Source organism: Phalacrocorax aristotelis, chromosome 21 (genome assembly GCF_949628215.1).
Source record: "Phalacrocorax aristotelis chromosome 21, bGulAri2.1, whole genome shotgun sequence".
Taxonomy (NCBI): Eukaryota; Metazoa; Chordata; class Aves; order Suliformes; family Phalacrocoracidae; genus Phalacrocorax; species Phalacrocorax aristotelis.
In genome coordinates, this window is record NC_134296.1 from 1,486,690 (window position 1) to 1,510,550 (window position 23,861).

Below are 23,861 nucleotides of genomic sequence, written 5' to 3' on the forward strand. Positions count from 1 at the left end.
AACATTTTAGTCTCACAGCTAGGCCTTTCAAAGCCAAGAGCAATAAAAATGTCTGACTTTCAAAGCTCTTAATTTTTCTTTTAATAACCAAAAAGGGAGGTTAATGTGTCGGTAACCTTCTCTGGCTTGCTTTGAGCACAGTTCTGGATTTCTTCAGATGGATTACAGTGACATGGTTTGTGGGCAGCTAAGAAGGATTAAAAGGACTTACTCATCCTACTGTGGATGAGCCTGCCACGGTCTCCCTGTGCAGAGATCAGTTACACCCGCTGAGGTATCTTCAGGCAAAAGAAACATGTTATTATGTGAACAAACCCCCAAATTCCTGCAGTGAGGCCCATAACAAGATCTGCCTTCAGATGTGGTGAGCGTAGTTGTCAGGGTATCACGCTCTGCTAGGAGAGATAAAAATTAGCATTTCACAGTCCAAAGAGAAGACTGATACTTTTTATGTTTATAAATAATATGTAGTGTTCGGGCTTGCATCCTTTTTAGAAAATATTTTTTAAAAGTTTAGGATCTTCGCACCAGTGACCTTTGCAAGTTTGTGCTCAGTAAGCTGGAGAGAGACATTCTGAAAATGTTAGTATTTATAAAAACCTGGTTATCAGAATAACTGTAGTTAAGATTGTTGCACAGCTCAATTTCTGCTTGTCAGGTCTACATTCATATCCTTTCTGAGGGATGTGTATTATGTGCTATTACAGAATTCTCCCAGAGAAAGCAAAATGCAGGTGTTTTGGGGTGACAGGCAGAAGGAATATATTTCTGTAGCTTGCTTACTGGTAAGAAATTAGAGCAATACAATGTTAACATGACTCACATTAAGTGAGTATAAGGTTGGATAACTGGAGGATATGAAGTATGGTTTTGAATGAGGAGTAGTTTCTCTCCTTAGGTCCTTTAGAGACTGGTTCTTGTTGTTGCATTGCTATAAACTTTTGTCAGCGACCTTGAACGGAAACAGAAGATCACAGCTTTCCCCTAATATTTACAAGTTGTCCAGAATTTTGCCATTTAATCATTAAAATAACAGTCCACTCAGAGTGATTTGGATTTCTTCTTAAGGTGGGCACAAACGATACGTATTTCAGTATGTATGTAAAGGAATGCGTCTAAGAACAGGGTGTGTGGTCTGTGTTCATAGTTTCCCATACAGTGTCCCTGGAAACAATGACTTAAAAACTTTAGTCATTGTGGGTATCTGAGACAAGCTCCCTGTAATGTCAAATGGCTGGAAGCACTGATGATATTCTTGGCTCCAGAATCTGACAAAGGGTAGTGTCATTTAGTAACATAAATACATTACGCCTGTGTTTATTAGATAGATCTTCCAGTATAATATCTCGCCATCTTGAGTTCACAAATCAAGGAGGTTATTCAGAGAATAAATCTGAAAATGATGAAAATGATTAGAGGTTGGGAAACAGTGACCAGCTGTGAAGCATAGTCTCTTTTAGGGAAGGTTTAGGAAATTAATTCTTCACTGGCCTACCTGGGGAACAGAGACTTTTTAATCCTCTAAAAGACAAAGCAAGATCCAGTGGCTTGAAGTTGAAACCAGAAATATTCAGACTAAGAAAGAGAAGGAAATAAAAGTTTAAGAATTGTAAAGAATGAAGGTAATGATTCATTGGAACATTTTATCAGAACTTTTTGTTAGGTTGTTCTCTACTTCTAAATGAGAATTTGGTATTTTCTAAAAAGATAGTTTTCCTAAAAGAAAGGTTCCATTTCAGTACCACTTCAAGGGAGTCTTGTAGGTTGTTTTATGTGGGAAGTCAGATTAAGATCCCAAAAGTACTATTATGGTAATTTGAGTTTTGAATACACAACATGGTGCCAAAAAGAAGTAAATGGTTGGTCACTTGACTTTTGTCATCTGTTGTTAGATTTCAGTGTATGATCCTTTGAGACTCGTTCATTGGATTTGGCAGTACTTGCTTTTTAAGCTGTGCCTAATCCTCTGATGGTTTATACATTAACACTACTTTTTAAATTTGCAGCTGATACATTAAAATTATTTTAAAGGGAAGAGAGTTTATTATTAATACAGTAGTCTGTAAATAAGTCACATATTGTCTTATATTCTGACTTTTGCAGTGATAACAGCACGTGTTTGAATGTCACTGTAAAGAATTAACCTCCCTGTTCCCATGCTGTATTCTCTGGTGAATGTCAAATGGAAAAAATCTCATCTTCAGTGTAGAGCAGAATATCAAATGATGTCTACTGTCCCATCCCCGATTCCTTACCACAACCAGAACTGCAAAATCTCTAGAAGACCTGATATCACAACAAACTCATTCATATTTATGACGTTGCTTTTGTATCTAGTGATTTGTCCTGTGTTGTAGGTTTTTTCATCATGGTCTTCATCTTTCTGTCCTCCACCACCATCCATGGCAGCCCCTCTGCTGTGTTAACTACTTCGCATGAGGATGTGGCACTTACTGAGGTCATCTTCTGCTTTACAGCACTGTTAAGCTCTAAATGATGAACTTATGTTGGCAGCACAGTTACAATGACCTCAAGAAATACATTGCAGACAACATGTTTTCGACTTGCTAACAGTAGAGCGCTGTAGAAGATTTCATGAGAAGTCTCTACTCCTGGAAGTCTTTCAGACCAGGCTAGATGAACCTCTCTCAGGAATGGCATAGATATTGTTGATGCTGCTTGGGGCAGAGGAGTGGAAATAGCCTTTAATGAGGTCCCTTCCAGGTATCTGTGATAGATTTTTAATTCCCTCTATTCTTGTATGGTACAATCAGGAAAATAAGAGGGGGAAAGAAAAGGCTAAATTTTGATCTTAGACATAAATTACATTTCCATCATAAAGGAAGGTAAACTGGGCTTCCAGACCTGAAGTGTTTAAAGAATAGGAAATCTTAGAGTGACAAAAGCAGGTAGGTTGGCAAGGACCTCCAGAGGGCTCGAGTCTAACCTCGTGCTCAAAGCAGGTCTGCTTAGGGCAGGCTGCTCAGGGTCTTGCCCAGTCCGCCCCTGGGGATAGAGATCCAACAGCCTCTTCTGTGTTTGTCTATTATCATGGCAAAGGATACCTTCCCTCCATACCGAATCAGAATTTCTCGTGTTCTAACGTATGTCTGTTGCCTCCTGTCTTTCCACTGGGCTCTTTTCAGAAGAGTGGCTCTGTCTTCTCTGCGCTCCTCCTTAGGTAACTGCAGACAGTGAGGTACCTCCTTTGCCTTTTCTTCTGTCATGCATCGTGTGCTCCAAGCCCTGATCATGTTGGTAGCCCTGAACCAGCGTTGTTCCAGAAGGTCCATGCCTTTCTTGTACTGGGGAGCCCAAAAGGCAGAGTACTTCAGATGTGGTCTTACAAGTGCTGAATAGAGGAGGAAAAATCCTTTCCCTCAATCTGCTGGCTACCCTTTTGCTGCTCCAGCTGAGGACGCTGTTGGCCTTACTGCGGGATAACAATGCTGACTGCTGCTCAGCTTTGCTGTCCACCAGGACTTCCAGGTTTTTATCTCAAGAGCTGCTTTCTAGACAGCCAGTCCCCAGCCTGTATCAGTGCAAGGAATTACTCTGTCCCGGAGGCAGGACTTTGCATTTGCCTTGGCTGAACTTCACGAGATGCCCATCAGCCTGTTTTTCCAGCCTAGATAAGTCCTTTTGAACAGCAGCCTCCGGTGTTTCAACCGCTTCAGACAATTTGGTATCAACCACAGACTTGCTGAGAAGGCGGTGCCCTCCTCTAATCTGTGAAGCCATTCCTTGTGGGAGATGATCAGATTAGTCAGGAAAAATTTATCCTTGGTAAGTCCTTGCTGACTGTTCCCAGTCACCTCCTCCATGTGGCAGCAATAGCTTCCAGGAGGATTTGCTCCATAACCGTCTGGGGACAGAGGTGTGATTGGCTGGCCTATGGCTAGCTGGATGCTGCTCCTTACCGGTGAAAGAAGCCTTTGCCCAAGGTGTGTTCCTAGGTGTGTATCATGCTGGATTTTTAAAAGTAAGAGGCGCTTCATGGATTATAAACAGCACTTTTGTCTACTCTCAGGTACCTACAGCGCTAAGCTAGGAGAGGTGAGTCCATCGCCATAATCTGAAAGGAATCACTGTCTAAGGAAAGGCTTGACAAAGCCCTTCAGCATTTGCCTTCTCCTTCTTTGTTCATTGGCAGAGCTCTGTGTCTTGAAGCTCACTCTAAAATGTCTGTTCCAATTTTGTCTGAAAAGCGTATAGATTTTCTGCACCGAGCATGTGAAAACATTTTAAATCCTTAAACCTCCTTGAACTTAATGAATATCCAAAGCTCTGTCTACCCATCTGTTTGAGGATTTTATGCTGTTGCCTGGTACAATGGCGTAGTGGCATCTCTTGAGTATAAACAGCTACCAGTAGTGTCATCTCATTTGGACCTGTTGGAGCTTATGGTTTTCTTCCAGTTAGAGGAAGAATAGGGTGTTGGGTTTTTTAACCTTTTAGGTTATGTTGGTTCACCAGGTTTGTTTGTTGGCTTTAGGTCTTTTTATTTCACTTGGTCTTAGAGTTTTTAGTGGTATTGGAGGATAGAAAGGCTCATCAGTGTTCCTAGATCTGAGCGCATCTTCACTGGCGCTGGAGTTCAGTGCAACGGTCAGCTTCCTTCATGTCTACTCATTCATATGCGAGGGTGAGGAGGGTTAAAATTTGCACAATAATAAATTTATTCTGTAAACATAGGAAGGCTTCTGAGAAGCTGAGGGAATGAGAAGGAAGAGCCTTGAAACAACTGCAGCGTGTTTGATTTCAGCCATTTATTAATATTGCACATAGTGTTGAAATCTCAGTCTGAAAAAGCGCTGAAAACATGTTAGAAATGCTTTTGAGAATTGAAGAAGAGGTAAACGATAAACAGTGAAAACAACACAAGCAGTCACAGCCTGCAATAATAGTACAGCTCATATATTCTTTGCAGCCAAGAGAATGAATCTCACTACAAGAAAGTCACATTTTTATAACTGACCCAGATCTCTGGCAGAGGTACAGGAGAGTTGCAGCTGGCCCATGAAGAGGGCCAGCGAGAGCTTGGCCCTTGAGGGGCGCATGGCTTGCTGGTGGAGCAGCAGCGGCCGTGTTAGCTCTGCGCACGTTGCCTGCCGTCACGCCGTGCTGTAACTATCAGCTGTAGAAAACGTTTTACTTCATCGTCTTCCAAATGTGTTAGTCAGCTTTGACATAAAGTACAGGTTGTCTCTTTGTGGTGATCCATCTGCCCTGTTTTTTCATCAAGCCAAAACGTGGGGAGTCTGTCTCAGCCTGTAGGAATAGCTGACGGATATCGCCTCGTTGCCGTCTTTGTCCATGATCTGCATTCTTCCTCCTCGCAGTAAACAAACCCCGCTTCTCATGAAGAGCCATGGGAGGAAGAGGGCAGACAAAAAGCAATTAGCGCCTAAAAGTTTAATTGCAGTGCACCTCTGTCATGGCAAAAAACGTAAGGAAACTGCACAACTAAAATGTTAAATTGTTCAGTCACAGTCATGGGCCCCAGACGAGACCGTGGTGGTTTCTCTGGACTGATTCTGAATGTTCTGGATACACGGGCACAATATTTTGGAGCTTCAGCCACGGGGGGACTCCTGCTCCGTGTGCAGTCTCTCGTGCCTCCTGTCTATACTTTTACACACTGTTGTTTTTAAATCTTGTAACCAGGTGTCCCATCCAGAAGTGGCTGAGAGAGTATCTGCCCCAGAAAAAGTTCCCTCCTTGCCCTTGTCAAAACGTGGTTTAAAAAAATCTCAGGATGTATTTGGTTTAGATTTCAGCATAACAACAATTAAAGAACCACCCACAGCAGACTCAGACGTAAATAAAGAAACACTTTGAAGTGAAAAAGGCTTCAAAAATGCAAATTAAATTTATTCCAGGAGAGAGAAATAAATTCCAGCCTTGTAGATACTTTTTCTCCTCCACTCCTTTTTTCTCTCCTTGAAATTTATCTTGTGCCATTTCAGCTTAAACTGTAATCTAAGAACCATTTAAGCCTTGACTCTGCACATGCGAGTTCTAAATTGCATATGGAAAACTAGTATTGACCCCGAGTGTAAATTATTCATTCGGTTTAATTTTACTTTTACATTGATCAACTTAATTTATTAAGGACTTCAGGTGAGGCTGAACGTATTCCTGGTGAGGTTATAATTTAAATGAATGAGTGTATATAGGGGTTTGCACTGGTTTAACTACATTTATTTTTAAGTATGTGGAATCAGCCCCAGAGATGATGCTCTGGGCTGCAATCTCAACTATTTGAATGATTGCTAGGCGCTCTAGCACAGGGAGGAGCAACATCAATGCACAGCTTTGTAAGTCAAATCAGAACCCTGATGAGCATCACAGGACAAACTCAATTTTGCTGTCTAGACAGGATATGGAGTGAGTTTTGAGTGCAAGAAATGCAAAAAGAAAACAAAAAAGGACTTCTGAAATACTTGAATTTTTAAAATAATGGTTTGAATCATGCTGGCAGTGTGGAGGGGTATACTGAAAGGGAAGCAAAGGTGACTGGTGAGATCTGCTTTTGAAAGCAGAGATTCCAGGTTGAAGAGAGCCTCAGCAAATCTCATTAACCTTAAATAAGGAAAACACTTCAATGGATGAAGCAGGGCAGTATGTCTTGGAGAGGGGTGCCAGCCCAGATCATCAGAGGTGTCAGGACTGAATCTAAAATTCTTTTTGTCAGGCACTGCTAATAAAGTAAGGAGATCACGGTGATTGGGAGATAAGTATAGCGTCTAGAGCTGACAAGTGCATTGGGACCGGCAGTGACTCTTACCCTGGGATTTTCAGCATTCTTGTGTGCACAGGGACTGACAAGAACGATAGCCCTTTGGATTCACGTGCGACCGTCTGGAGTTGCACCAGCAGAAACCCTTACTGAAATTATGGTTATTGCAAATCAGGAGTACAGTTTTGCACAGATTATCTCACCTGCCAGGCTCAAGTTATGTTTGCACAGTGCTGGTTTTAGGTAGCAGTTGTTATTATACCAGGAGGACTTTACCGGTAATATATTGGTATGCCTTTATCATTAAGCATACCTAACACAGGCCTGGCTCTGCGGTGTGTGGCTCTGTTCATCGCTATAACCCTGAGTGCAATTCTCACCTTGTTATATGGAATATTTTTGCTAGGGTACATCAGGGAAGGGTTGCCATCATCTGAAGAGAGGTGAAGGCGTGGAAGGAAGCATCTGGTGGACAACAGGATTGGGAAGGCTCTTGTTCCCCCCTTGTGAAAACAGCCCATCTGAGCTACCTCTACACAAACACAAGTGGCTTAGGAGGCAGGAGGAATTAGAAGGTTGTGCACAGTTGCAGAGCTGTGACCCTGTCGGCCATGGTGAGATAGCTCACATGACCAGAAGGACAGGTTGGGAAGGTGAGGCAAAGGGGTCGTCTCCATGCAAAGCTTTGCCTTGGGATGGGTGGTGAGCCAGTCAGGAGCTCATGGGTTAGGACCAAAGGATAGACCAACACGGATGACTCTGAGGATTTTAGCTTCAAGTGAAACAGCAAGAGCAGGAAGAGAGCACTGACTTTTAGCAATTTAGAACATGGCCAGGTCTAAACAGAGTTTCATGGGACTGCAAAAGGACAGTGCTCTCACTGCCGTCATCACTTTGGAACTTGACAAGGTGAAACACCAGGAGAAAAGAGGGCAAGAGGACATCAGACCAAAACTGTCCAAAGAAACCACTGACGGATTCATAGCATGAAGTGTGTGTTCATTACCTGGCAGCTCTTAGGCAGAGTTCTGCACTTCTCCATGTCAGATTCAGAGCCCTAGCAGGCGTACTTAGAATGCAGAAAGTACCAGAACAACCTTAAAATTTTAGGCAGCTGAGAGATGTCCTGCAGACTGTGCACATGCTGTTATTCTACTGTAGTCTTTCTTTATGATCTCAGAAGATTAATACAATTTCTTTGAGCCTCTTTGCCAACTCTAGAATGAGGATGACCAGCACATTCCTGTGTCACAAGCAGGATGTGGGACAGTTGGTTAGACTGTGCTTGTAAAAGGCAGAACTTAGGATAAATGTGTTACACTGCAAAACAAAGGCTTGGTTTCACATTCGCCCTGCGCTGACTTTGTGCCCCTGAGTGCAGGAGTTCCTGACTGTGACCTTGGCTTATAGTGTCATGAGCAGGGAGTCACTCACAAGTGATACACTCATCGTCTAAGGCAGTTCTAATGAACTGCAACTAGTAATAATTCTTCACTTGTGCAGATGGATGGAGAACAAATGTGCGGACCATCAGGAGAATTCACAGGAAAGCTGTAAGAGCAATCAGCAAGTGACCCCACTGAAAAGCTGGAAGAGCTGGAGATGCCTAGTTTCTGGGGCAAGAGTTAATGTGATTAATGCTTAAATTGCAGCAAGGAAGATTCAGGCCAAGTACTACAAATAGCTTGGACAGGAAGAAACATGGTGCAACTTTCTCTACCTATGCAATTATTTGTAGTAGAGTGATTGTGTGTTGAAAATCAGGGTTTCTATGCTCTTTCTGTCTCTTTCTGAGGAATGTGACCCAGTGGCTGCAGCTCTGTAGTGCTTGATACTGGCCTTTCAGGTTTTAGACGGGTTTGCTCTATTATAGACTTTGACTCAGGTCCCACCTTTGCATGAACTGACCTTCTTGGGGTTTTATCAAATCAGATTTGACTGTGTGACTAGTACCAGGGATATTATTTCATATCTGTTCCATATAAACTGTACCTGGGTTGAGCATATTCAGCAGCTAGAATTCAAGATAGGGCAGGGTTTTGGCGTCTGGCATTGGTGGGTGAGGAACATGGAGCCCAGCGTGTCTCTCTCCACCTGTTTATACTCCTGAGCTCTAGTAACCTTCCCCCTCTCCCCTGAATATTTTCTTCTTGAGGACCGAGCTCCCTTGGTTTTACACTGGGCCAGATTTTCCCTCTGGCCAAAGCCTGGGTCCTGGGAGGGCAGAGTGTTGTTCTCCTCAAAGGTGGCATCAGTACCTCCCAGCTTGGCAGGGCTGCGGTCACCGGGTGAGGGGTTGTGCTGGCTTGAATTCTGCTATTCTGATTCAGCAAAACAAATAACCTGAAACCTTCAGCTGCACAATGTTTTGATGAGCTGTATTTGGCCTTCCTTTTTCTGGGCTATTCTTTCATATTTTACATTTCTTTACATGTATTTAAGAGGGAGGGTTGTTTGCTTGCTTTAAGTTACTAGTAAGTGGCAACGCTCTGGTTCCTTGACCACTCTGGTACCAACTGTTATGAACTAAAAATCATCGTTATAACATTCCTTACAGATCATTTGATTTAAATATGATGTGACTAGCAAGTATGGTGTTACTTGGTTAAATATTCAGATGATTCATGTTTCCTTTCTGGCACCAATTGTGAAAATGCTGGAAGTGTTTTTGTTTGAAAAAAACATGGTTGTTAAATACAATGGCTGCTTTTTAAAGCAACTACTAGAGAATACTGAGAATTATTTCAATTAAAACCGAAGCTAAAGTGTTATTTATTTAAGAAAAAAAAGGCAGGGAAGGTGACCTGAATACGTATAAACCAGGTGGCCTGCATTTGATCTCCGACAGAGTAGTTAATTTTTGTTGTTTTTGGCTTGAGAGTCAGTTGTAAGAAAGATAATACAATACAGCTAGTATCAGCCTGCCTGTAGTGTGGAAGTAGGTCTTGGCAAGCCAACTTCATATTTTGGGATGAGGTTGGAGGTCCAGTTGATAAAGGTCACTGATGTATTTTTAAACTACTATACTATGTTTGATTTTTTCAGTAAGTGCATCTTATTTAATTGATGAGATTATTACTAAGAACAAATAGAGGCCATATAAAATAGATTACATTTGACAGTAATCTCATCCTCTTTCAGAACGGTATCAAACAGGGGCCCAGCAGGAATGTACTAATAGATCAATATTATTCCATAATCTTCACATTACAGTCTTTATTAGCACCAAGTTTAAAGTTTCTTTGATAAAATATCCATGAAGTATGCTGGAGACAGAAGGTACCTTATTTATCCAGAGGAGCCTGGATTGCTTGTTAGACTGGTGCAGCTGAACATGCATTTTAAGGTGACCAGATCTGTGGTTTGTACATCTGAGAGAGGCAAAAAAAAAAAAAAAAAAAAGTTCCTAGTTACTGCATGGGGGATTGTATCCTTAAAATCTGTAGTCTGAAGAAAAGACAAAGTCAGGGAAAGTCTGGTGAGTAACAAGCTAAATGAGACCGTTGTGTGATGCTGTGGTAAAAGGGATAATTCGGTGGTAAGGAAAAATGCCAGTCAGCATGGTTTCCTGGAAAATACCGATCTCCAGATAAACACAATCTTGTTTCATGTCTGAGTTTACTTGAGTGGTGTCTATAAATATGTACCAGAAGAGAAGATTTCTTATACCGGAGGGCTTTTTATTTTGTAGGCAAAGATTTAATGAGATTTGCCGTCTGGAATACAAATCAAGCCTGATCAAACTAGGAAAAAAAAATTAAGTTATCTTCACCACTTGAAGACTTTATGTGAGATGTCTCAGTGAGATATGCTAATTTGATCAGATACCTTTTGTGTAACCTCAGAATAAAAAGGTGAAAATGATGGGGTCTGTCCCGCGCAGGAGGGTCACTGTGGCTTTGACTTGCAGTGACTCCTTCCCGCTTCAAAAATCATCCAATTTTGTAATTCCGAGGTGAAGTGTGTGTTGCATGGGATGGTGCGATCCCTCAGCCCTATAAATAGCTGGAGCTTCGTGCAGCGTGGGGTGGCTTTATTTTTTGTTGGCCTGGCACGATGGAGAAAAGAGTCTTCACTCCGTGGCGCCAGCTCTGTAAACGTCTCCAGCTTCGGGCTCTGTGCAGAGTCTGGCGTTGCTGGAGGGGCTCCTTAGCCAGATGGTGCAGCCCCAGCAAGCTGTGGGGAAGGCACGTGTTTACAAGCCTGGAGTTCAGTATCCTGCTGGGATAGATGATCATCTACCTTTCAAGTTCCCGACAATATTCAGAATAAGCTCTTAGTTTGTATAGTGATCACATTTGCATCTGTTTATTTCTAGAAGTGTGTTTTATTTTTCTATGTAAAACTTAGCTTTGAGTCTGAGTTTGGTAAATTATGTATTTTGTAACTCTCATGGTGTGTAGAGCCCTGTGTATATACCGTTCTGATTAGAAGGTGCAGTGAATAGGTGGTTTTAAATGTGACTGGAAAGTATGTTCTAGATATACTAGGTAACAATCCTACAGTATAATAAATGTTGGTGTTAGTATCCGAGTGTTTGTGTCGCTTCAGACTCCACTGATTTTCCCTTCTCACTGTTGATCTGTTGTGGGACCATTTACTCGGGAGGAAAAAAAAAAGACGCTTTTATTTATTCCCTCACCTATTTTGTCCTTTCCTTTCCCTAGTTACCCAGTGGGAGACTCTTCCACGCTGCAGCTGTTATCTCCGATGCCATGTACATCTTTGGTGGCACAGTGGACAATAACATTAGAAGTGGAGAAATGTACAGGTTCCAGGTAATACACTGATAAATGCACTCAGACGTCCCCACCAATTCTGCGTGAATCCTTCTCGCCATCTCCGCACACGGCGGAGTTTCTGGTTTGGCTCACTGTGAGCTTGATGGCTTTTGTTTCGCATTCTTCCTGCAAGAAGGCTTTGCATTTCAGATTCAGCTGCCAAAGATTAATGTATATGTTCGAAATCTTTTGAGATATGTCATCTGGACAGGCACTTTGGTACAACCAAGGTCTCCAGTGCCTTTTTAAGTCATAACAGAGATCATGACAACTTATTGTGACAAATTATTGAGAAGCGTATCAGACAGGATTGGCCAGGATGTTTAATTGAAAATTGGCTGTTCCTCTTCATGTCCTGTCAGGTTCAGCATTCCTGGGTCAGAGCATTTTGTACTGAAGTTTTGTCTTCCTGCAGCACCCCCACTCCCACCCCCAGTAACTGTGGGAATTTTAAATTCCAATATACTCACACCAGGTCTCCCCCCTACACTCAAGTTTGTTTTTATTGCACGGGACCCTCAGACAAGTCCTGAGAGCAGGTGAGGCTCCAAGCCACCAAATCCCAAAATCTGCAAGTAGTGATGAGAGACATTTCTTGCCTGTTAGTCTGGGTTATCTTCATTGCCCTCACCATGGAGGAAGCCCATGCACGTGTTCAGTTTGGTAGTTATGTTCTACTTTATATACAACACTGAGGTCAAGTTAATAAGAAAAATCCAGTGATGGTATATGTAACCACAGTGCTTCTGGATATAGCTGTTTGCAATGAATTCTGTCTTCTGTGGGTTTGTTGGTTTTGTTTTTTTTTTTTTGTTTTTTTTTTAGTTTTCTTGTTACCCTAAATGCACTCTACATGAAGATTATGGAAGGCTGTGGGAAAACAGGCAGTTCAGTGACTTGGAGTTTGTTTTGGGAGAGGTGAGTAGAAGTTATTGAAAAGGTGCCAACAGGGGCGTTAGTGCGTGTGCAGCATGTTTGCTAGGAAAAAGCAAAGAGGAGGCTGATTGTGCCAGAAGTCCTGTGAACGAAGTTTTAAGAGCAGTGTCACTGGTGAAAATGATGTCTGTCTGGTTTAGTAAGTTCCACTAATCCAGATAAATTTATAAAGGTGCAGAGGAGAAGAAACTTTTAAACTGAGAAGCTCTGTGGATCACTGAGACATAACCTGAATTTATCAGCACACATTCTGTATAGTTGCACTGTGAAAATTACAACCTCTGTACTCTGAGGTCCCAATGGCTCCTGCAAAAAGCAGGTCAGCGGTTTGCAGATCCATGTATCATTTCAAGAGCCACTTTTAATTACTGAAATAAAATAGGATGATAAGCAGTGCAGGGGAATGATTCTGTAGTAACAAAAACAATTAGAAAATTTTAAAAAGAACATGTTTTCTGAAGAAAAATGTGAGAAATTTGAACTTACCTGCGTTCCTTTTGCAAAAATAAAAGTTAGAAAGGCTTTGCAGAGATCAGATAACAGATCTCCAACAACGGATGAGGTGGATTATGAAGAGCAAACATACTGTTGTTTTGAAAAGAGAAAATTAAACCAAAATCAGTTGCAACAATAAGAAGCAATATCTGTGGCACTGAACCTACACAACAGCTTCCACTCTGTGAACGTAACAAAGACTCTTTCCAAATGATGTTTGCCATTAGCCTTTAGGGAAGACGGGTGTTGAATTTCATGTGGATGTGCAGAGCAGATGCAAGGGTGCCTTTGACTGTAACTTAAACTAAATGTATAGTAACCTGGAGTTCAGCCCAGGTTTCTAGACTTCTGCCATATGCCACCACCATGTGATTTGGGAGTAAAAGTTTAATATGCGTTATTCCTTTGCCTTTGACAGAAGGAAGAACGAGTCCGAGGGCACACCGCAATTGTTACAGCTCGCTGCAAGTGGCTGAAAAAGAAAATTATACAAGCTAGGGAGAGGTTGAAACAGGTGAGGGTTTTAGAAAAAGTGTCTTGTGGCAAGGTAATGCTTATTCTACCCAGTTTCGGAAATAAGTTTGTTAGGGAAAAGGTAGTATCTGCCGAGACAGATGTAGGACCAGTAGTGTCTGATGCTAAGGTGCTCTCAGGCAAGTAAATAAAGAGGATAATTAGTATTAACACAAGCTACTGGATGTATATCAGGCCAGGTGATGAGCATAACATGGAGGAGCCAAGGTTAATGCAGTTGTCTGGATTTGGCAGTATGGTTCTTGGGAGCTCTCGTAGCTGTCTAAGTTCTAATCTTGTGGAATACCCCTGGGGAGGTATGTGTACCCCTCCCTCTGGGGAGGGAAAGGCTGTGTGGCATCGGGGATGGCCTGCAAGATAAGACAGATTAGAGAGAAGGCAGCGTTGAGGTGTCAGGGCTGGCTCTGTTCCCTTTACCTTAGTACTTCCTGATTTTTTTCTGGAGCTGAAGGTCTGGTGCCCATGGTTCATTGTCTTTTGATTTTAACTACTTAGAGCTTTTCAGCAGCAACCATTTTATTGCTCTAAAGGAAGTGCTGGCACACAACCTGCAGTAAGGCATATGGATACCTCGTTGCCCCTTAGTTAATTGCTTTGCCACCCCACAGCCCTCCGTCTTCACTGGAAAAGACAGTAGGGAAGAGCTGTCAAAGTGAAACTTGAAAGTGACAGTGGCTTAAAATACTTCTGTGAGCACTTTGAGCACTGACTTTGCAAGGCACAGGGGCCTGTCGTACCTGCTCTTACATCTTCCTTCTCCAAGGAGAGATGCTGTTCCTGCTGAGGGCAAAAATGTGAGCTTGGTGGAATTCATTCCTCCCTTTTACTGAGGTCCTGCTTTTGAGCTTCATCCAGGAGCTCATAGTTGTTCTGGTCCGTGTTTGTCACAGGATATGGAACAGTAAGTCTAAGGCATAAGAATTTCTTATTATCTTGAAGATAATGAGATCTTGGGTCTTGAGATTGTGCAGTAAATGAGAAGGATCTTTCCTCTGGTTTGATAATAAGGTGTGTGACACAACCTTGTTCCTGTGTTGAGTGTTTTTTCTGTCTCAGAAATCGAAGCAAGATCTTGATGATGAGGGGCACGCGACGTCTCAGAAGGATGGGATTGGTGGGAATGTCAAGTTGTGCCGCCTGCAGCCGCTGCTGGAAGTGCCCATCCGAGAGGCTGAGGCACAACCCTTCGAGGTGCTCATGCAGTTTCTATATACGGATAAAATAAAATACCCTCGCAAAGGTAGGACAGCAGGATAAGAAAAATACTGGCAACTGGGGAGCAAACACTTCTTTTGATACAGAGCAGGATCTAGCATTTGCAGATGATCAATCCTGCTCTAAGCACTTAATTACTTACCTGAGATGATAAAAATAGAAGATTTCTATCAAAGCGTGCTAATAGCATTTTGTTTTCTCCTAATTCTTTTCAAACATCAAGGAAAAGCAGTTTCTCGATCTTTCCAAAAGGTGTAAAAAAACCCACCCAACCAACCAAAAATGTCATGGTATTTTGAACATTACAGCAGCCTGCCTGGAAATACCACGTATCCTTGGTTGGCTTATTTCAGCCTTGAGAAAAGGAGGCTCAGAGGGGACCTCATTACAATGTACCAGTACTTAAGGGGCAGCTACAAAGGAGATGTAGACTCCCTTTTTACATGGAGTCCCATGGAGAGGACAAGGGGGATGGACACAAGTTGCTCTTGGGGAGATTCTGATTGGACACCAGAGGGAAATTGTTCACACTGAGGACAGTCACCACTGGAATAATCTCCCCAGGGAAGGGGTTGACCCGGCCACATTGGGCACCCTCAAGAGTCGTCTGGACAGGGTGCTGGGCCATCTTGTTTAGACTCTGCTGTTCCTAGAAAGGCTGAACTAGATGATCCCTGAGGTCCCTCACAACCTGGGATTCTGGGATTATTTCCTTTTTCTGGTATTGTTTTGATCCATTGCAAACTGAGCCCACACAGAAAGGCAGAGCTAGCCAGTATTTATCATCTCTTCAAAATGCCAGTCCAAAGGAATGCCTCAAGAAAGGAAAAATCCATTCAATGCATTCATTGAAGATCCCCAAGTTAAAAAGAGTTGGAGGCTGAGAGGTGATAGCCAGAGGTCTCCCAGCTCTCACACAGCAAATCTAACTCCAGGCTTTGTTTGAGTGACGAGGTCTGTTGGGCTGTGGGAGTCCATCTGGATACGCAGGGGGAACTCCAGCCGGTGGGGCTGGGGAGGCCACAGCCACGTGGCACAGCCGTTTAAAGTGAGGTGTGTCTGTCCTAATGCTGCAAGCTTTGCTTCAGTTTCAGTCCAGGATCTTTCCTTTCTATAAAAGGTAATTCTTAGGAAAATAATAATTTGTATGCAGTTGTCTCAAGGCTTTCCTTGTGAGGTGGCGTGTCTGAGAGCAAGCCTGATTGATGGGGACAAGGGAACCTTCTCATTGGTGTCTGCCAACATTGCCAGGTCCTGCTCCCGGTAGGTTCCCTGATCCTCGGCGTGCTCACCACAGAGCAGGATCAGGCCAAAGAATCGGTTATCACACTGAACTCTCCCCTGTGTTACAGGCTTCCCAGGCAGCCTGCTGCCTTTCTCCCCAGCCCAACAAACGTTCCCCCGGTGCTTACCTGTCTGCTGGGATCCTCCGACAGCCCTGTCCTGGCCATTTGTATTCCTAGTTGCTTCTCTCGGTTCAGAGGGCAGCACCTGGGGGATCCATCCAGAGGCTGAGCTCATAGAATTGGGCATGCTTATCAAATGGGATTTTCCTGATTAGGCACAGGGGAAGCACGTGACATGCAAGAAGGCTTTTCTATGTCGAAAAGTACTTAGAGCAGATGGCCCGATACCTCCTGTGAGGAAAGCAAAGCCTGTGGAGGGTTATTCTTTGAGTTGGTGTCCCAGTAGCCCCATTGCAGTGGCCTATGAGGGTCCCCACTGCCCCTCTCTTACTTAGCCCTCTCTCCTAGACTAGCCTCAGGTCTGTACACATACGCAGGCACTGGGTGCCTTCATAAGGGTCTGGCAAAATCAGCGAGCTGGTTGCTAATACTGCATAAAACCCAAGGACTTCAGCAGAGCTGTTAGCCGCTGAGCACTTCAGAAAATCGGGCTGCTAGCTTTGGAGCTTGTCAGTGTTGTTAGAGACTTCACTTTCTTTTGAGGGTCTTAAAAAATTGTGATCCAGATTGTCACATGATCTTTGTCCAAAAGATCTTTTGGGATGGATCTTTCATGCCTCAGTTTTGAAGCTCCTTTCTTAGTATCAATTCAGATTTTGTCTAACCAGCAATGGAATTTTTTTTCTCTATAAAAACACTCCAATCGCCCATTCTGCCATTCCAAAACCTCAAGTTGATGTAAAAAATACTTTGAGAAAAGCTTCTCTTTTTGTTCTGCAAGCTCTCCATCATTTTTATCTCTTGTAATTTCAGGTCATGTGCAGGATGTGTTACTTATTATGGACGTATACAAGCTGGCCTTAAACTTCAAGCTCTCTCGACTGGAACAGCTCTGCCTTCAATATATCGAAGCATCCGTAGATCTGCAGAATGTGCTCATTGTGTGTGAAAATGCTAACAAGCTTCAGCTGGATCAGCTAAAGGTAATCACATTTTGCATACAAAGTAACTGATAAGAAATTAAAAAAACCAAAATCGATGTAATTAATGCTTTGCAAAAGCTATAGCAAAAGCTATCAGCTTTTGCAAATTCAGTTCTTTCCGATAATTATAGTTGCTGGGGTTACGTTAGAGTGGATTGTCCGTTTGTCAGCATGAGCCATGTCAGTTGCTCATTAATATTATGTAGGTTTTTTTCTGCCCCGTAGGATGTAAAAAGGGCAGACTGCCTTTGGCTTTTCCTGAGTTCACTCTCACTGCTGCAAGATGGAACCAGTGCATTTTCTGGTCCCACTGTTTTATACAGAGAGTGCAAACACGTTCTTTTACCTGGTCTGATGAAAAACTGAATTCTCTTCTCATGCCTTTGATCTGAAAAACGCTCTACTGAAAAACGAAATGTGTCTGCTATTCTTCATCTCTGTGTAGTGGGACATGGGCTTTTAGGTGTTTGCTGAAAGTCATGACAGAGTTGATACCCCTAGGCTTCAGACCGTGATTTGCTGTGATGGTCAGGTTCCCACCAACACTGGCCAGAGCCGACTCTGCTTAAAGCTGCAGAGAAAAAGCTCCTCCGCCCAAGTCCAAGATCATGCAATGCCTGTTTGAGCAGCCTGTGCACATCAGTTGGCCCTGTAGCTGATGGGTGCAAGCAGAGTGGGGTTAGACAAACCAGTATGCACCAGCACTTCTTCAGGCACTCTTTATGCACTGGATTTGGGCAAAAGAAAGGCATCCAGGAAGACAGCAGCAGGGTCAGCAGCAAGGTTATAAATGCTGGCACAGTCTTTGGTGCGTAGGACCATGATGCCATTAGCTGCCCAGAAGCTCAAGCAAGTATCTCAGCATTGGTGGATCTGGTGCCAATAATTTCAGATCAGCCAGCTACCTCCACCTGCCTTCGCTACCAGCAGGGGGATGGAGCCCTTCCTCACAAGTCCATTTGGTCAGGATCACCCTGAGTTGGCATACTGTCTTCTCAAGTGCGTGTTAGTCCTCGTGGGTGGGTGCCATCTGCAGAAGGCTGCTCTTTCTGGTGTCCTAGTCATTGTTGAAAACGTTTTACAGATGGGTCCTGGACAGATCCCTGTGGATCCCAGGTGAAATAACTTGGCAGAAAATGGACAGTAGTAATTATTCATTGGGTGAATTTTGTGCTCACCTTATGGTGAGCCAGTATAGATTATGGTTTTTTGCTTATGAAAGTGTTCTAAGGGAAAGCCTTGGTTCACACTGGCAAATGGAGTGCTGTTTTTTGTCCCTTTCACTGTTCAGTGTTAGGTCTGGTTCATTTGTCCCCTCTCCACCGCATTTATTTTTCTAGCAGGTTTGTCATACAAGAACCTACAAGACCTCTGTCAGACTGTGCAGCCTTTACAGAAAAGGTTAAGGCAAAACCCACACAAGGAAATCCTCCAAACTATTTGTACCCTTAATGTATAGTGTTAAGAGTTAAGATCTCTTCACCCTTCTAATTAACTTTTGGTATCTGATTGTATAAAGAATTACCGTGAGATAGCAACCAATCCTAGTTAGCTCCGTGAGGTTTTCAGCGTCTCTCGAGATCCCTATTTTAGAAGTCTTCAGAGCAGCTGGATGGGAGACAATTAATGCTTTCCTTGTTATTATTTCTTAGTCAGATTTTTCTAGATGCTTAGAATTGTCCTGAATTTCCTGTTCAAGTAGGAGCCTCAATGGTCACTTAGTAAGGAGATCATTGATAGTTCCAGCTGCAGGATCCATGTGGAGGGTCATAAGAAAAGGGTGGTTGTTTACACATGCAACATGGTAACATTTATGTGATGCTGTAGGATGACTTTATTCAGCAAATTGTAATTTTTTATTAATATTCTGTTTGGTTTTTTTTAAGGAACATTGCCTGAACTTTGTGGTGAAGGAATCACATTTTAATCAGGTAATAATGATGAAGGAGTTTGAGCATCTTTCTTCATCCCTCATAGTGGAAATTGTACGGAGAAAACAGCAACCTCCTGTTCGAACACATTCTGATCAGCCGCTTGACATCGGTAACTTTATGCTTTATAAAGTTATTAGTTGTGCTGGTTTGGCTTTGCTAGTGGTTTGTTTAGTCTAGGAAATAGCCTAGGAAGTAGACCACTGCAGACCACGGATTCTCCAGTTGGTATAACTGTGCTTAGGCTGTTTCCCAGACTAAGACAGGGCGTGCCGGTTCCTCTTCCAGTGACCTGCAGTCAGAACATTACCCCAACAAAATACACGAGAAGAGGTCATGTTAAATATAGTGGTGTTCTTGCAATAAAATATCCTGGTTCTGTTCAGACAGCGAAGAGGCAGAAGGAAGGGTGTAAAGAATGATTCGAAGAAGAGGCAGTGGACATTCTGTTTAAGCGGACTAGAAGGTAACAAAGCTGGATGGGAGCATTGGTCTGCTCGTAGGTTTTCACTGAAGAAGGAGCAAGGTTAAGGGAGAAAATCCTGTGAGTAAGCCAGTGCTGACAAGGTAGACCTTATTGTGAGAGAGATGGGGAGAGAGAGGGAGAGGGAAAAGACCATGGAAAATTAACCAAGACAAAGAAAAGTTTCTGGAAGAAAGGAAGAGGAGATAGGGAGGAGAAGACTTTGAGAAGATGAATATCCTGTACTAATGGTCATGTCTGTAGTTTTCATTCTGTGACTGTGCTGGAAGGAGAAGGTTTGATCTACAATTCTATTGCAGAATTCATCAAGGACTGATTTGGGACTAGCCTTGTTCAAGATTTTATCATCCCAACACACACAAAAAAAGGAATGTAATATTGAAATTTGCCGAGGCCACAAAATTCCGAGGCATTGCCAGTATTGATCTGGAATACTGCACAAAAAGAACTGGGGACTGGTGAAAAAGGTGGGGAAGCCGGTCCTGGAAGGTCAAGTAGAAGGCCTTTGGCTGGCATTTGTCCCAGGGAGGAGAGAGGCACACTGCCCGGGAAGGTGGCATAGCTGGGGCAGTGCGAGAGGCCCAAACATCAAAAAATTGAAAGATGAACTTTGAAAACATGAGTGAATTTGATTCAGACTTGAATACGCTCTATGTATTTTCAAAGGTTAATTAAAATGTTGGATAAAAGAAGCCTTTACTGAGGATTGGGGAAAGCTTTTCCATCAAGAGACAAAATTTTATATTCCTGGCAGTTGGAAATGAGAAGAAAAGGGTGGAGAAAAATCAGATTTCTTTATCTATAGAGAACAGCTTTCGATGTGGCCACTGCCGGTGTTTGCTGTCAGCAGCTTGAAAGCAGAGCTGCCAGGTTTGTTTCTGAGATGGGCAGGAGGTAATGGATTGTGATGGGGAAGGATGAAGCTCATTTTGCTCCAGGATTATGAGGAAGGGCTTGCCTCCCACTCACCCCAAGGGTCCCAAAGGAAGGAGGGGCTGGAGCTCTGCCTTGCCCATATATTAGTTTGATAGTACCAGGTCACCTGGAACTGTCATGTCTTTACCTGTTTCATTATGTTAACTTTCAGGAACATCTTTAATTCAGGACATGAAGGCTTACCTAGAAGGAGCTGGGACTGAATTCTGTGATATCACCCTCCTGTTAGATGGCCACCCACGGCCAGCCCATAAAGCAATCCTGGCGGCCCGCTCCAGGTGAGTCGCTGTTTACTAAAACTATAACAAACACTGTACGTGTAAAGTTCAGCGCTGTGCAGTCTGTGGGTCAGCTTGCTCTTTCTTAGAAGACGAGGAGGAGCTTCTTATCCGCATGAGATGCAGCTTTGCTCAATGAGTGTAATAAGCCTTTAAGCAACAGTGATTAAATATTTTTTCAATTTGATGCCCAGCAGGGAAAGATAGGAGGAAATTAAAACTGTAGTGATTCTCTGGGTATGTGTAAGAAGCTGCACTGCAAGACAAAGAATCTGTAAAATCACAGGAGGGGAAAAAGGGTGTAAAGTGTGAGGTGGTTTCAGTGAAGTAGAAAGCAACAGATGTCCGCTGAGGTCAGAAAGTCTTCTGACAGGTGGTGAGCATCCGTTTTGAATCATGTGAAACTTGAATCTCTCTCTCCCTTGCTGATATTGAAGACTGGGTATGAATAAGCATAACAAAAAGTGGTGCATAATAGAGACCAGGTTGTTCCTGTATCTTGTTGCAGAGGCAAGTTCACCCTTCTGGAGATGGGTGCTCTTCTCCCTCAGCGCGTGGGTAAAGTGGGTTTGTCCCTCGCTTGTGTTCTGTGTGCCCGCACCTCAATGTTCTGCAAGTCACTGTGTTCCCATTGTGTTCTTTTTCAAAACCATCACAATTTTTTTCCAGTCCCAATAATAATATTCAGTATTAGTTACCGTGGTACTTTACCAGAAGCATTTCACAGCTCTTAAAACAACCCTGCATGATTGGCAGCCTGTAGATACCAAGGAAATTCATGCTTTAAGCTCTCTGCTGGGTCTTATGCAAATTAGACAAAAATCAAAGCACCATGTGTCCTAATTTTCAAGAAAAAGAGACAAATTTCAGGTGGTGATGATGGAAATTAGGGGGATTATATCTGCAGTTCTCTCACAGGCAGACATGTATGAAACAACAGTTTAGCAGTGTGTTTGCACAGGACGTCACCTGAATTTGCTTCTTTGGAAGCTGTAGTGCGTAACAGCAGCCTTTGAACAATACTGGGTCAAACCATCTGTCTGCAGAATGTATTCCATCGGTTTTATATCCTTTTCCAGTTACTTTGAAGCCATGTTCCGTTCCTTCATGCCTGAAGATGGGCAAGTGAATATTTCTATAGGCGAAATGGTTCCCAGCAAGCAAGCGTTTGAATCTATGCTTAGATACATTTATTATGGAGAAGTGAACATGCCTCCTGAAGACTCCCTGTATCCTTAGATCTAATGAAGTATCTGTCTAAAGTGCACGTACACCAGCTCACCTTCCTTTTGCTGCAGATTGCCAGGCACAGCCTGGGAGGGTTGTTTGTCGGGGTTGCATTAACAGGCACTGCATTTGAACTTCTGTCATTGATTTGTGTTTACAATCAGTGCTGTTACCTTTGCTTTATGTTCTTTTCCTTGATGAGACTAACAGCTACCTCTTTGCCGCACCTTACTATTACGGCTTCTCCAACAACAGACTGCAAGCCTATTGTAAACAGAATCTAGAAATGAATGTCACAGTGGAGAACGTACTCCAGGTAATTGTCCCCAGGAAAGCCGAAGGGCCTAGTCAAGGGGGTACCCCCAGTGCCAGGTTCACTGAGTCGCTTCCAGACTGACATCCGCTGAGACTGCACAAACCCTTCTAATGACAGCAGCCCTGCGTGGTTAACGCGTACGCAGGAGCACGGCCTTCAGCGGCTTTGTTTCCTTACCTGCATTTTGTGTCCCTGTGCTGAAGTTAGGGCGAGAGGAAATGGTCTCAAGCTGCATCAGGGCAGGTTTAGGTTGGATATTAGGGAAAATGTCTTCACTGACAGAGTGGTTAGGTATTGGAAGAGGCTGCCCAGAGAGGTGGGGGAGTCACCGTCCCTGGGCGTGTTCAAAAAACGTGTAGATGTGACACTTGGGGACATGGTTTAGGAGGCCTGGGGGTGTTGGGTTGGGGGTTGGACTTGGTGATCCTAGAGGTCTTTTCCAACCTTCATGATTCTATGAAGTGTTTAGCAGATATTGCTCAACTGGCCAACAGGATGTTCCTCTTGTTCCTCATCCCCCATTGCAGCCCAGTGTTTCTAAAGGGCTTTTTAAGATGTACCATGTGCTCAGCACTCAGCTCCAAACCCTTTTTCGGTACACATTTGTACCAGGGCAAATGGTGATGTGCCGGTGACGTTAGTCTTGTTTTACCAGTAATGCTGGCAGGATCTGGCAATGAAGTTTAAGCTAACAAACAATATGCTGTGATAAGAAAGCCTACAAAGCTGTCTACTAGCTGGACAGAACGAACCCACTGCAACACGAGCAGAATGAATTCCAGCATTAACTGCTTTTGGCTCTTGCCCGTGCCACTCTCACTGGGGTGCTTCAGGAAACCTGGTACTGAAACAGATCTGCAGGTTCCTACTGATGATGTCCTGAGGACTCCAGGCATTTTAAATCAAAGGCTTATTTTGAATAGTTCAGAACAGATTCAGGTTTGTAATCACAAATGGAGCTGCGTCCCTAGCTCAGAGGAATTACCTCCTCTGAGTCAGAGCAGTGTTTGTGCCCCGTACATCTGAGCAGGCGGAAGATCACATCATTGCTTTTGCTCTAGATTTTAGAGGCAGCTGACAAGACCCAGGCCCTGGACATGAAGAGGCACTGCCTGCACATCATCGTTCACCAGTTCACCAAGGTTGGTTGCATCTTTTCTGGGGCTTTTGAGAGCTGCTGTCCCCTGTCACTGCGTTGGTTAAAGACACATTAATATAGGAATCCATTTCATTCTTTCTCATGTGAGACACCTGGGAGCTGGCCGCGTATCACTGACACTCACTGACCAGTCACTAGGTGTACTTTTCCCACTAAAAACAAACAACAGACTAGAACAGCCTGGTCTGGAAGTGTGAAGACCTTCCAAAACAGAAGTTACACAGAACTGCTTCCATTTCCACTTGTTCCAGCTGTTAATTTTGTGCCATGCCATCGTGGGGTTCTCGTGTATATAGCAACATAAGCTTGTTATGTATTGAGGGCACAAATCTCTCTTTCACTGGCAGTTATGAGTGTGCTGTTCATATTTCTCTTGACGTATTCTCTGTCATAGATGTTATATTGTCATGTGCTTGAAGGGCAAATTACTGTGCCCTG

At 43.3% G+C, this 23,861-nt stretch overlaps 1 protein-coding gene across 1 annotated transcript in view; it reads left to right on the forward strand.

Annotated features, from left to right (window-relative positions):
* Positions 1 to 23,861, forward strand: part of LZTR1 (leucine zipper like post translational regulator 1) — a 38,266-nt gene that overhangs the window by 11,203 nt on the left and 3,202 nt on the right. The window contains exons 10-19 of the mRNA XM_075115215.1: positions 11,410 to 11,520; positions 12,349 to 12,441; positions 13,373 to 13,468; positions 14,545 to 14,728; positions 16,923 to 17,092; positions 18,979 to 19,135; positions 20,595 to 20,721; positions 21,801 to 21,950; positions 22,159 to 22,264; positions 23,326 to 23,406. Coding sequence (XP_074971316.1) covers positions 11,410 to 11,520; positions 12,349 to 12,441; positions 13,373 to 13,468; positions 14,545 to 14,728; positions 16,923 to 17,092; positions 18,979 to 19,135; positions 20,595 to 20,721; positions 21,801 to 21,950; positions 22,159 to 22,264; positions 23,326 to 23,406 — 1,275 coding nt within the window. The remainder of the gene's footprint in view (positions 1 to 11,409; positions 11,521 to 12,348; positions 12,442 to 13,372; positions 13,469 to 14,544; positions 14,729 to 16,922; positions 17,093 to 18,978; positions 19,136 to 20,594; positions 20,722 to 21,800; positions 21,951 to 22,158; positions 22,265 to 23,325; positions 23,407 to 23,861) is intronic.